General features: G+C 38.0%; 1 protein-coding gene and 1 long non-coding RNA gene across 2 annotated transcripts; both read left to right on the plus strand.

Annotated features, from left to right (window-relative positions):
- Nucleotides 1-2,732: 2,732 nt before the first annotated feature.
- LOC132856986 (uncharacterized) lies at nt 2,733-5,231 on the plus strand. The gene is made up of 5 exons (XM_060886908.1): nt 2,733-2,891; nt 3,011-3,352; nt 4,032-4,349; nt 4,771-4,812; nt 4,970-5,231. Exons 1-5 carry the CDS (start codon nt 2,846-2,848, stop codon nt 5,044-5,046), a joined length of 825 nt encoding a protein of 274 aa, XP_060742891.1. The 5' UTR covers nt 2,733-2,845; the 3' UTR covers nt 5,047-5,231.
- Nucleotides 5,232-9,993: 4,762 nt separating this feature from the next.
- LOC132857294 (uncharacterized) lies at nt 9,994-12,028 on the plus strand. The gene is made up of 4 exons (XR_009649531.1): nt 9,994-10,797; nt 10,955-10,986; nt 11,300-11,453; nt 11,573-12,028. It is a non-coding gene; the product is annotated as an uncharacterized LOC132857294 (long non-coding RNA).
- Nucleotides 12,029-15,073: the final 3,045 nt, after the last annotated feature.

Raw genomic sequence — 15,073 nt, forward strand, 5'->3', positions numbered from 1 at the left:
TCTTCTTCTTCTTCTTCTTCTTCTTCTTCTTCTTCTTCTTCTTCTTCTTATTATTATTAGGGCCTGAGCACCGAATGGTGCGAAGCCCTATTGTTTTTCCTCGGGAGTATTATTTTTTTTTTTTTTTTTTTTTTTTTCCCACACATTGGCCAATTGGGGTCCCTTAACATGCTCGAAAACTCTTGAAATTTGGCACACACGTCAGAGTCGCGCGACACTAGGATTGGACAAAGGTTGGAATACGGGCGTGGCAGGGGGGCTCTGTAGCGCCCCCTGTAATGCAAAAACAAACATTGGTGCACAGATCGGGCAATTATGTACGCACATGTACGAGAGTTGGTACGCATATAGATCTCATCGACCCGAACAACTTTCGCGCTCTAAACTATGAGCTCCGCCCAACAGGAAGTCGGCCATTTTGGATTGTTTTATAAGTGCATGCGGTGAACTTTTAAATACTCCTCCTAGGGAATTCATGCGATTGACATCAAACGTTGTGAACATGATGCCAAGACATTGCACTTGCTAAATTGCGAAGGGATTTTTGATATCTCGAACGGTGCTGCCATGGCGAGGCGACAAAGTTATGGCGAATTCAGAGAAACAGGAAGTGTCTAATATCTAAAGCAAAAAATGTCTTATTGGGATGACACGCGGTGTGTATGTTCGGCCAAGGATTCCGATCGCATCGATGTGCTTATTGTGAATCTCGGACATAGCGCCACCAACAGGCGCCAGGAAGTGTGTCAGTCACAACAGTTGCATGTGGTGAACTTTTAAATACTCCTCCTAGGGAATTCATGCGATTGACACCAAAAGTGGTGAACATGATGCCAAGACATTGCACTTGCTAAATTGCGAAGGGATTTTTGATATCTCGAACGGTGCTGCCATGGCGAGGCGACAAAATTATGGCGAATTCAGAGAAACAGAAAGTGTCTAATATCTAAAGCAAAAAATGTCTTATTGTGATGACACGCGGTGTGTATGTTCGGCCAAGGATTCCGATCGCATCTATGTGCTTATTGTGAGTCCCAGGTATAGCGCCACCAACAGGCCCCAGGAAGTGTGTCAGTCACAACGGTGGATTTTTTGTCAGCTTCATGCAGTAAACTTTTAAATACTCCTCCTAGGGGATTCATGCAATTGAGACCAGACTTGGCCAACATGGTGCAGAGATATTGCAGATGCGAAATTGCGAACGGATTTTTGATATCTCAAACACTGTTCTCATGGTAACGTGTCAAACTTTACTTTCTTTTTCAGGCATATTTAAGTCTTTTGGCGTGCTTAGATTAACTTGAAATTTGACACATACATCACATTTGTCGGCTGTTAAGTGTGGACAAAAAGGTCAGACAAAGGTGTGTCTCTTAAGTGGCTCACTAGCGCCCCCGTTTGTCTAAAATGTGGGGTTTCATTTACCTACAGTCCCCAAATGGGTCAGTAACAACATAAAATAGTCCACTGATATTTACCCACTTGATGCACTTGCCCACCGTGCATTGTTTTCTGGAAGGCACCGTATAGCGATGAACAAACGTGCGAAGGCCCGTCATCGCTGCTTGCAGCTATATTTATTATTATTATTATTATTATTATATATTTATTTCTTTTTCTCTCTCTTCTGTTTCCATACTTCTGTAAAGCTGCTTTGAGACAACGGGAAATTGTTAAAAGCGCTAAACAAATAAATTGAATTGAAATTGAAAGGTCAAATCCAAGAGAAGATCTGATAAAGCAAACCAAGGGTCAAGTTACACAAATCCCACAAGCCTTCATGTATTATGTATAAAGGCTTAGAACTAATTCATTATTCACAAACACACACAGTGTGAAATTTAAATCAAGTGAAGAAATTTTTACTATCATTTTAATCATACAGTAAGAGTCGTGAATTCATGGTGTAGACGAGGAGACAAGATTCCTGAATTATTATTATTATTATTATTATTATTATTATTATTACAGAAACAGAAACCACTCAGATGCTGCAGCTCATCCAGTATCAGTTAAATCCTTATTAAATCGCAGCTCTATAAATGTTTTATAGACAGGTGAAGATGAGGAGGATTCACACAGGTATATCATTTACTATACAGATATACAGAATCCTCCCCTTCACCTGTCTATAAAACAGTCACCTGAGGATGAACAGTGTTATCATGAACTGTAGGTGTGTGTTAGAGGTGGAATGAGATTGTCAGGGACACGGGGATAAAAACAGACCCAAATGCAGGATAGCTAAAATAAACTCATTCATTCATTCATCTTCTACCGCTTATCCGAACTACCTCGGGTCACGGGGAGCCTGTGTCTATCTCAGGCGTCATCGGGCATCAAGGCAGGATACACCCTGGACGGAGTGCCAACCCATCGCAGGGCACACACACACACTCTCATTCACTCACGCAATCACACACTAGGGACAATTTTCCAGAGATGTCAATCAACCTACCATGCATGTCTTTGGACCGGGGGAGGAAACCGGAGTACCCGGAGGAAACCCCGAGGCACGGGGAGAACATGCAAATTCCACACACACAAGGCGGAGGCGGGAATCGAACCCTCAACCCTGGAGGTATGAGACGAACGTGCTAACCACTAAGCCACCGTGCCCCAGGAGGTGAATCAGAAACTAATAAATACAGAGAATACAACCATGTTTTATGTAACATTTAATATTAAGATGATCTCCTCTTTTCTCAGCAACTTCAGTTAAAACAGTTTTATTAAGATCTGTGTGTGACATCAGTCAGCTGTTCTGTCACTTTTATTTATAACGTGTCTCTGTTTGTTTGTTTCAGAAAATCTGCCAACACTCCACAAGAGTCTTCCAGACATCATGTCCCTCCTTTATATTTCCATCTTATGGGTCTGTGCCTGTGTGGGTGAGTGACCAGGTTCTACAACACCAACAAGACAGAAGTGTCCTTCTATTGAATCAAATATCACAACAATGTTTTGTCAAATGTTACAAATCCTGTAGATTGTAATGTTTCTCCCACAGACAGTGTAGAATCTCTGGTTACTGTATCAGCTCCAGTGGGTTCCACAGTCATCCTGCCGTGTAAAGTGACCGGACTCTCTGCCCAATCGACACATTTTCGGTGGAGCACTGGATATGTGATAGTGTTTGAGCGAAGCATGTATGGTAGCAGGGTGAGTTCAGGATATGAAGGACGTGTGGATGTTCCTGTGGATGAGCTGCGTAAAGGAAACTGTTCCCTGGTGTTGAAGGACGTCAGAATCACTGATGATCGTTTTTACAAAACGTTTTCGGTGGAACTCAGGTACAATAGGCGACCTAACATATGGAGAGAAATTAAAAGAGTTGATCTCTCAGTCGATGGTGAGTAAAATATTGACTAATTATAGAAGTCACAGTGTCTCAGATAACAGAGCTGGAAATAAATCTATTATAGAGAGGAATCAATACTTTATTTAGAGTTAACAGATGATGTGTTAGAAAAATACACAAATACAGACATAAATAAGACACAGACAATATTTTATTTGTAGAAAGTTTGTCAGAAAGGTTCAGAGTTCATCTTGGTGAGATTGGAGATGTTCATCAGGAGGTGTTCATTTATATACACATGTGGATGTGAGGAAGATGACAACGATGAAGATGCTGTAGTTCCTCCTCATGTTATTACAGATCACAGTCTACAGTCTGCTTTATTTTAATCATTAATTGTGAAATATTTCCAGATCTCTGTCTGTTTTGTAGTCCTCAGGGTATCAGAGCATTGTTCCAGTACATTTAGTGAACACCAGTAACAGTGCTGATGTATCCCTGGTAATGTTGGTGTTAAGTAATAGCGCTTTGTAGATTATTGAACACAGCAGAATAAACATCAAAAGACTTTCTTTACTAAAAAAGGTCATCTAAAACTCAACCCACAGAATTTACACTATTACACTTTACACCATTACTATTATATCCTTTATCATGTGGGTGAACATTTAGTTTCTAAAAAATAAATAAAAATGTTTTCTAACAGTTTTTTTTTCCCTCAACTCTGTAGTGGTTTGGAACATAACAGCCCAAGAAGGTTCCACAGCTGTCCTGCCGTGTAAATGGAGCAATCTGCCTGTCCAAACACCTCACGTTCAGTGGTTTATCGATTCTGAGATTGTGTTTGAGCGAAAGGGTAAAGAATCGTTTGATGGTGAAGGATATGAGGGTCGTGTGGACGTTCCTGAGGACGAGCTTCTTAAAGGAAACTGTTCCTTAGTGTTGAAGAACGTCAGTGTTAATGATGCTGCTGTCTACAGAAGCTCTTTGTTACTGAAAAACAAAGAGGAAACACGCTTGGTTCAGATGGTTACTTTCTCTGTTGATGGTAAGTGGATTAATTTCAGACGATACTGAGTACGACTCTAGCATATGTTCCCTTGGTGTCTATGGATGAGAAACTTCTCTAATAATCATCATTGTTTTATATTTATGCAACAGAGCTAGCTGATGTTGTATGTTTAGCGCCCTCTAGTGGCTCTTCAATAAAATCTAAATATATCACATGTTTATCAGACATTTAAAACAGCCACCTGCGTGTGATTGACACGTGTTTATTTTCCACTTAAGGAGCTTTGTCATGGATTTGTTAATATATGGATTATATGTTGCTTCACTAGATGTAGTATTTATACCTTTTACATAATACTACAGTATATTATTTGTTGTCATGAAGTAAATGTTTATATCTGTAGAGAAGTGAAGAAATGAACGTGTCTAAAATTCTTCTTTTAATTTTTCCTCCAAAGCAAAACCCCAAAAAAAGGAAGACGTAACACCAGCTCCCTCAGGTGAGGAAATATCTATACCAATTTAAATAAATTAGAAATCCTGAGGATCGTCATTTATCTTTGACTTTTTTCAGATAAAAGGTTTATCATGTTTTTACCCAGACGTATTAAGATTTTATATAATAATATTAAGAATAAATAATTTGTCTGTTTCCAGGTGAAGCAGGAATAAATTGCCCTCATCCTCTGATCCTCATCATGTCCTTCCTCATGTGTTTACTTTTCGCACGTTGAGGAAACTTCAGTGTGATCACGAGTACAGAACCTTCTGTGAGCCGAGAGATTCGCCTTATAAAGTACAGAATCTATTTTACAAAGAGAAAAGCAACAAGGATCATTTCAATGTTCTTCAATTGTGAGGAGAACATTTCAGTTTGATGCCCAGAATAAGCTGTGATGCTGATGTAACCCACTTGAATAATTGAATTGATAGATCAAATATATCTGTCACTATCTCTCATACTTGAGAATAAGTGTTCCTTATTTACACTTATATATCTCTATCTAATGCATAGCATGTTTAGTCATGTAAAATACATGTGTATATAGATATGTGTTTATTTTTTTCTGGGTGTGAAATGGATTATTAGAGAAGTTGAGTCACGTGTTGCTGACGTCACTTGTGCGCCAGCAGTGGTGAAAGATGCACGCTGCATGTTTATGGTGGCTGCTCAACTTAATCCATCCTCGTGAATCTCTGTTTAAATACATGTCTGAACTGTTTCATTGCGTTAGGTAAGGTTCAATCATTCTTATTCTCTGTATAATTTTGGTGTATTTTAAATTTATAATGTAAGATGATGATGATGGTTGATGCTGTCTGTGAATTGGGCATGAAGTTTGCAAACTAAGTTTTCTTTCTTTTCTTTATATTATAATCATTGGTGTTTAAAAAGTTGTGAAATTGTATTGAAACAATATACATGTGTATATAATGTTTAAGTTGAAAGTTATCAATGTTAAGTAAATGTAATGGAGAACTGTTGATGTCACTTGTGCACCAGCAGTGGTGAAAGTTGCGCGCTGCTTGTTTTTGGCAGCTGCTCAACTTAATCCATCTTCGCAAATCTGTCTAAATACATGTCTGAACTGTTTCATTGCTTTAGGTTTGCAGCATGTGTTCTATGAACTGGGACTGTTTCATCGCAGTGTGACTGTTATGGATTTGGGTCGATAAGGACGCGATACTGTGGAATCTATACTGATGGACTGCGCCCTCACAGGACTGTAACTACAGTTTGTTTCTTCAACGTTAGGATTACCTCAATTGGGAACTTTGGTACTTCTACATTTGGTTTTGGACTGTTTGGGATATATATGTGTAAATATATATCTATTTTCTTTTGCTACTGTGCTTGTTGAATAGCATCTGTTATTGTTCAGTGGGTAAATTGTGCTCAAATGTTTCTCTTTGTTAAATGTGAACAGAAAAAGAAACTTACAATACAGTTTAAAAGTAAAAAGAAAGAGTTTTAATACATTATTCACTCAGGTTAATTTCTGTGTTGGTGCCTTTATTCAAGCAGTTATACTAAATAAGATTAGATTCCATATAAGTGCAGACACACTATTCTTAAACATTTTTTTTGGTGTGAGACCCCGAACCCGGGACTCCAGACATTAAATTATTTATAAATTGTTATTTTAAGTGTTTGGTGATCTCAGACCTAGTAGATATTTTCCTCCTTTTCTTTAATGTGAATCCAACATATGGGTTACACTGAAACACCACAAGATCAGCAGACCAGAAAGATTCAGCATTACTGAGAACGTGATACATGATTTACCAATTTTTTTACATTATAATTTTTATTGAAGATGAGATTCATTGTTTGATTTCACTGATTGTCTCTGAGACTCTCAGCCTTCCTTCACTGACCCAAAGACACTCCTTATTTTTACTGCTTTACTGTAAACTACAGTAAAGTTAATCTGTAACTGTGGAACTGAACCTGAATTATCTATTGGATCACATAAATATCACGTTTAAAAGAAGAAAAAAAAGATTTTATAGCCTTGAACTAATTATGATCTGGCATATATGGCACATCCCTACCAGCAAACCAGCCGTTTATTAATCTTCATTACATTATGAAGAGCACATTATGTACATTACGTGTACATAAGCCTTAGATGGAACAATGGTGACATGCCTTTCATTCTGTTTGCTCTCAGGTCACTGTCCCTTCAGCTGCTGCTTTTGAAATAAACCTCATTCAGTTACTGTGAACTATATTGATGTCTTATTCAATCTATTATATTTTAAAATATATGACAGACATTGTACATTAGATTATTTCATATTTACCATGTGTACAATATATAATATGATAATTATATACAATATATAATATGATAATTATATATAATATATTATGTAATATAAATCAATATATTTAAGATATATGTTCCCATATAAATCTGATTATATTATCTTGAACATTGAGGTATATTATCACATATAATTTTACATATATATTTACATACATTAGGTTTACATACTCAATTACATACTCAATATATCATTTCATATATTTTTGGACATATTTCAATATACATAACAATATATTAAATAGTATATTACGTATTTATTCAATATATGAAAACGGCAATAATTGCAGTATTTTCCGATATATTGCAATATATCACTTACATATATAATATATCATTAGTAATATATTATGATATATTATATATGTAAATGTCACAATATATGGAGACGCATGAAATATATTGTCACGTAATATATTGAGAAATATATTTTTGTTGCGTAAGGGAAGATGTTATAAGTGATAAAAGTACTCAGATAATATGAGTCAGAGTGTTTTAACTTGGGCAAAAGGCACAAACAAAACAAACCAAAAGAAAAACAGATTTCAGCTTTTATTTCCTGACGTTTACGTGTAGATGTAAACCAAATGTGACCACTGAAGATTCAGGAGACCAGGAATGTTCTGTAGGAATAAAAACAGTCGCCATTTTGTACTGATGTGTACGTGCAAAGTACTCACAGATAAGATAAGAGAAAAGTGTCAAATCAAGAATGAGGATAAAAACAGTATGACCTAAAAAACAGACACATTATGAGTGAGTGAATGATCAGGATTAAGGAAAAACCTCTGTGCTATTCAGGCATCTACATCTCTACACATAAGGACAGGACATACTTAAGGAGAGGACATAGGAATATCATATTAAATGTAGGCTTTAGGCCTGACAGGAGTCAATGTAATGCTAGTTTCTTCTACCTGTGATTGTTCCAGAAACACAAATATTGTCTTTGTTTGTCCTGATTGATTGATTGATTGTCTTTGTTGTTTTTTGTACGGTGACCTTGAGTGTTCAGAAAGGCGCCTTTAAATAAAATGTATTATTATTATTATTATTATTATTATTATTATTATTATTAAATACAGCAACAGTGAATCGTGACATAAGCTAACAGGAGGACGGCAAAGAAAACCTTCAAACACAGTCCAATCCTTTTCTTTGCACAATGGCCCATGCAGACTGGTCAGTGCTGATGTTGTGTCTTGTAGTGTTTTGTTTTGTCTGCACTGTCTTTTGTCTCACACTGTTTACACCAGGTTACACAGATACACTTCATGTGTCTAGGACTAACTTATTCTCAGTCCTTAGCTCTGTGTTGTTCTACTGTATGTAGCTCCATGGTCCTGTAGATCGTTGTCCTATTTCACTGTGTACTGTGTCAGATATATACAGTATGGATCAAATGACAATAAAAGCTTGTGTAAAATGTAAATAAAGACAATCACACTCTTGCAAATCATTTAAATGTTATGTTTGATGGGCAAATAGTTCATTCCCACTCTGGAGATTTCAGCATCTAATGAACACAATATCATTCAGAAAATCCACAAAGCACAAGGCCGAGTATGAGACCACATGGTGGTGATCTGTGGTCCCTCAGGCAGCACTGTGTTAAACTCAGATATATTCTGTAGTGAAAATCACTGCATGGGCTCAGGAACACAAAACCAGTAAACCCAATCTGATGCTGCATCCACAAGTTAAAACAAGTTAAAACTTTACCCTGAAAATGTAGCAGATTACTGCTCTATTTCTCCATCTCATTTTTTACTAAAGTTGATTGGCAGTGGCCAAGTACATGGGTGGTGCTTATAGTATATTACAGTAGGAATGGTTAGCCAGAAGGAACAAATTCCTACCGTATTATATCCCTTTCAGGTTAATTGCCACTTATGCTTGTGGCGTGGACATCACATGGATGGTGGAGTTGGCCCAGGTGTGGAAGATAAACAGTGAAACTTTTGGCTAAAGAGACAGACAATTGTACGTTTCCCTCTGTAGAACACCGTTGGTCTGCTTATTTGTACTTTGTTTTCTTAGCGGTCTTTCCTCGTGTGGCTGTGAACACGTGAGCTTAATAGCTCTGAATCAACATTCAAAGTATCTTCCTGGTTAGAAAGTAAACCTTCTAAATATTTGTTATGAATATCTTTGTCTTCTCCTTTTGTATTTAGTTTTGTAGTTGATAAATGTAATTGTTCTATCTTCAGTTATTTGTTAAGCCAGACTGAGTGGCTGTCTTTACAATTTTCCCTCCTCGCTCTCAGAAGCTGCACCTGGGTGTGTAAGTATACATGCTAATCTGTATTTTAACTAGTGTAACTTGTGTATGTGATTTAGACTTATTTCCTCTCCTTTGTTGGATAGAAGCTGAGGATAAACGAGTGGCCGACTTTACATTGGTGAAGTTTCCCTCATTTATCAAGTAAAGACTTGTCTACTGTTCGTAATTTTCTACACATCTAAGATTAGTAGGTTATTATTATTATTATTATTATTATTATTATTATTATTATTATTACAGAAACTTTATATTATTTATGAGGTGCTTCAGCTCGGTCAGATATCTGTAGACTCCTGAACAAGGCAGTGAATGATTTATTGTACATAATTTCTGGACATTGTGTAATTATAGACATTGTACAGATAGTGTGTTAGAGTGAAAACACAAAAACCCTATAGAACCTGAGGGATTGTTGGTAAGTGGATTAATCTCAGACGATACTGAGTACGACACATATCAGTACACAAAGTTTAAAATGTCTGTAAAGTTACTGAGTGACTTGAGCAGCATGTTTCCTGTAGATGTCAGTGTTTTTCAGTCCTGGTTGAGAGAGAACTACAGTTTAATGTTCCCACAGATCATTCTAAAGCTTTTCATGGCTGTGTTAGACTGAGTGAGGAGAACACACACCTCCTGTCCTGTATTTCACTACTGTTTCAGCACACACTCAGTCACTTCCTCTCAATAATCAACACTCAATCCTCATCTAAGAGCCTTGTGATGTGATAAAGTACTGAAATGGTTCTTAACCAATAACTCTGATCTGACATTGATAAAATATCTTCACTTTCCATTTCCAGTTGATTAAAACATTATAAATGTAGAATAAATGAAAGTGACCCAGTGTTTGTGATCCTTTCACTCTGAACAGGGTTTCATGGAAAAAAGCAGTACATTAGGATGGAAAAAGGAACCTGGTTAGATTTTAATGACATGACAAGGGGGTGTGTCTAAAGTACAGGGCTTTTCTTAATCTGGTGTGAGCTCCAGTTCTAAACATCTCTTATTGTTCCTGGATAAACTTTAATAAAACACTTCATATTATTATAGCAGCACAACACTGATTATTATTTAAGGATCAGTGATGACATCATCTGCATGTATGGCTGAAAAAAACTGAACAATATCAGTAAATGTAGTCTGATGTTTGATAGATTTTCTTTGAGGACACGTTTTCCTCAGCGCTGTACTGATATCTCTGTGTGGTTTAATGTGTGTTTTAGAGGTCAGTGTTAATGAGAGAGGATCTTCATCAGAGGATTCAGACTCAGACCAGACTGGAGGGAACAACTGGATTATTATATGTGTTGTGATCGTAATCTTCATCATCATCATCATCTGTGTGTCTGTGTACTACAGCAGGGTGAAAGGTAAAACTGGTTAAAATGGTAGGTTTAAAGTCTGAAAGAATCAGAGAGAATTTTTGTGGTAATTGTGTTTAACATGTGTCTAAATTTATTGTCTAATATTATAATTGAAATATTTATCTTATGTTTCTGAAAACGGAAAATTGTCACCTATCATCAGGTCACAGACGTGCCACTGACTCCACTGAACAGGTACGAAAACATTCGAGAAAAAAAAAAAAAAAAAAAAAAGATAAATTAAATTGTAACCAATCTTTTGTTAAACAGAAGAATACAATTGGATTTTGGTTGTAGTTCAGGTGGGGAGTTTACAGAAACATGGCAACCCTCCCTGCCTACTTTGTGTTACTGTTATTTTAAAGGTGCATTAGACAAGATCAGAAACTTTGGTCAGAAGAAGCCTCAAAGTTTTTTTTATTAAACTTTATACTTCTGGTCATACTGTGGTACTTAAGTTTCTTGAGGCACTTGCTGCTTCATCATCTGAATCTGAATCTCTCTACAGAATGAAAATGTTCATTGTGACACTGAGCTGCATGACACTGAGCTGCATGACATAAGGGCCAGAAAATCCCCTATGAAAAACAAAGAATCAGATCTGGACAGTGTGACTTACACGGCAGTCGACACACAACCACAGAGTTAACGACCAACACAAGGTAGCACTTTATTTCTTTTCTTTTTTATATCTCTTTTCTTTAGAGATGAACTTTGGCATTTTTTACATGGTATAAAAGTTGTTTTTTTCACCATCTTCTCCTCTCCTTTCCTCTCTCAGATGGTCTGCTCTGATCTCGTCATGGATTTCAGATCATCTTAAACTTCACCCCTGAGCCACTGAGCTGATGTTCATCTCTGGAGCTTCATCACCATGTCAGGATCTTCTGATTTACTGCAGAACTCTCAGATCACACATCATGGACCATCAGTTACTCTTCTATCTAACCTGACTTGGTCTTGGTCATGTGATGTTACACTAAATAATGAACTGTGAACAGCAGGAATTTTTACATTTATATTTTTATTTGTTGTTTATTTTGATGTAGTTTGTTGTGTTTACATTGCAGCAGTAAACACAGTATGTACAATGGCTGAAGTCATGTGTAGGAACTTTATAGTTGTGGAGGAATCTGGGTTCAGTTCCTCAGTAATATCATGTACTGCTACTGAAGTTTTATTACAGGGGTGTTTCTTTACTAAATCTTTACTTTTTTAAAATATAATAATAAATAATTGTGTGCAAGAGTGTGTCTGTGTACTGCATAGGAGATATGTGCTAGTGGCTAACAGATTCATAAGATGAAGCTTTTATTTTTGTCACATCTACATTACAGGGAAATTATTTCTTCATATATTTTATTTTGTCCCATAACTTTGTTTGAGGTCAGCCAATATCATGGCATTCCCTATGTGGCGGTGTGTGTTAAGGGTTCTAGAACAATTATTACTAAAATACAAATTAGATATTAGTTTTGACTACGCCACTTTGGGAATTTCACCCAAAGAATTAGAGGGGGACACCTACAACTGGCATACACAAGTTTGTATCACCAATTAAAGTCAGAGACATAGGTAACAATACACAATTCTCTTTATTGACATCTTCATTAAAATAATATTAAAATAAATAAAGAAGCATTCTTCAACCAAACAAGCTACAGATCTCTTTCTTGAACAAGTTGAGGAACAGGGACTAGAGCTTACCAATACAGGAAGCAGATAAATCAGACCACACTCATTATAGGTGAATCACTGTACTTCACTGAGTACACCCACACACGCGCACACACACCCACACACGCGCACACACACAATGAGTGAGATGGTCACTGCACACTTGTGAGGAAATACCACCACCAAAAACCAGTCCTTCACCCCTGGTGCTCAGGCCCTACCAAGAAAAAGACGACACATCAACTACAGTCACCTGAGACTGAGTCAACTTAAAAAAACAAACAAAAAAAAAACAAGTAAATAATTAAATTCACAACTAATAAATAGTTGCTACAATAAATCAATTTCCACAAAATACAAGTTAAAATGTAAAAGAAAAAAAAGAATAGACTTTGTCAAATTATATAGATCAAAACTAAATCAAATACAATTGAAAAGAAAGGAAATTAAATAAGAAATCCAAAATCCAATTAACCATTCAAACCCCAGAAGCAATCGAAACCAAATGCAACTGAAGAATCAAAGCAAACTAAAGAATCAAATCAAAATTGCAAATAAATACTTCAAAAGTAAAAAGAACAAAACCATAAAAACAGCCACAAAAGAAGGAAAATAAACAAAAGGTGAACTTGAACACAGGTTTGGAAACCGGTATGGAAACAGGTCTGGAAACCGATTTAGGACCACATTTGGAAACAGGACAGCACTGCAGCCACACACAAACACGGAGAACGCCGACTGGAAAAATTACGGGCCGTCACAACACCTATAAACAAAGCGAGACTATTACTCTGTTAGATATATTCTCCCATTCTAATGCGTGTGTGTGCATAAATACCTACCAATCGCAGATATTAACGTTCTATAGAGAGCAAACGGAATCTTTTACCGCAAACGCCGGTACAAAACAGTGATCCAGCACTGTGTCAGGTTCTCACAGCTGCTTCAATATCTATGCCCAATTTATGTGACGATACTAAACAGACATTGCATCGCAACTCGTAGGGTCAAGGCAGAAGTGCTCTTCAAACAAATCGCCGTCTCTAAAACACATTAAAACAGTTCACCTCTTGTCATCAAACACATACAATAACAACCAACAGCACGTTGGTAAAAACAACCAACAGCACGTTCCCCTTACCGTCTCAAGCACTCATCCAGTTCCGGGAAGTGACAGAAACGTGTTAGCGACGCGGCCAGTAAATGTGCATGCTCCTGTTTTTATAGCTCCGTGGAGCTGCCAATAAGCTAATGCTGCACCTGCACGTAATCAAAATCGCTCCTCCTGTCACACCTAGACAAACTACTTATAGAGAGATGCCTCACTGCCACAGACTACTGAATCATTCTGGCAGACCAACACCACTTTGAGGCGTTTTACAGGAGCAGGTCAGGAAACTGCCACAAAAATAACTTGGCCACTGTTCTGATGGAGAAATGGCTCAAAATCCCTCTGGCTACTGTGCAGGACTTGTATCTGTCATTCACTGTTGTGAATTAGACTTGTTTTTTTAGACTTCTTGTGCACTCTTCCATGTGTGTTTGAATCCTTTCCATAAGATGAGTTATGTAAGTTTTCTATTGTACAGTATAGTTTTCTTGAATCCAATGGGTTGTATACTTGTCATTAGTAGGTTTACAGATACTATGTTTGACGTTGTATGACTTCCAGCTTTATTATTATTATTATTATTATTATTATTTGTGAGAGTGATTTCTCTGTTGTATTGTTTGTAGTGACCAGAACACCATCTTTACCATCCTGTGTATCCTAAGCTTCCCTTTCGATACTCCACTCATACTGCGTATGGGGAAAAGCTCCTTTTTTCCTCAATACTGAAGCCTTTTTCAATAACGCAGTGCAACTGCACTGCCATTGGTTTAATCTGTAAACTTTTTTAAAACCAATGACGGCGCTGCGTAGCTGCGCGAGCCTGTGGCGATACAGCGCGCCAAAGCCCGCTAAAAAGGGGAGGGGCGCATAGCTATATAAGCAGGCAAATCGCCAGAGGAAATCAGATCTTACTCCTTCAGTGACGACTTCACTTCGCTGAATTTCCTCTGAACGCCTTCGCTGGATTTTCGCCGTTGAATAGGCACCGCAGCGGACCAGCTGAGACCAGCTGAGCTTCTTGCGCCGTTCTCGGGCTGCCGGCTTCCTGCTTGCAGCCGCTTCTCAGCGATCTCCTGCCGCCATCCGGCGATCACAAAAAGAGCTTCCAGCGGTTTTCACCGCTCTAAAAGAGCATTTCCAAAAAAAGCGCCGCTTTAACGGCGGCAGCCATGCCGCATCACAACTGTGGCACATGCAGAGTCCCTCTGCATGACAATGACGGCCATGAGGAGTGTGTTTCCTGCCTGGGTAAATCCCACGCTGAAACTGCACTCACTGAGTCCTCATGCTGCTTCTGTGAGAGCATGAGTCTCGCCTCTCTGCGCTCGCGGATCGCTTTCTTTAATGGAAGTGACCCCGCTCCTCACGCCCCCCCGTCTTTTTCCTCCCGTGAGCCGACGCTCGCCCTCTCGCTCCTTCCTTCCTGAGGAGCCGACGCGCAGCAGGCTGGACGAGTGGTTCCTGCCGGGAAGCCGCCAGGCTCCCCGCCAG

This window comes from Tachysurus vachellii, chromosome 14, assembly GCF_030014155.1.
Source record: "Tachysurus vachellii isolate PV-2020 chromosome 14, HZAU_Pvac_v1, whole genome shotgun sequence".
Lineage (NCBI taxonomy): Eukaryota > Metazoa > Chordata > Actinopteri > Siluriformes > Bagridae > Tachysurus > Tachysurus vachellii.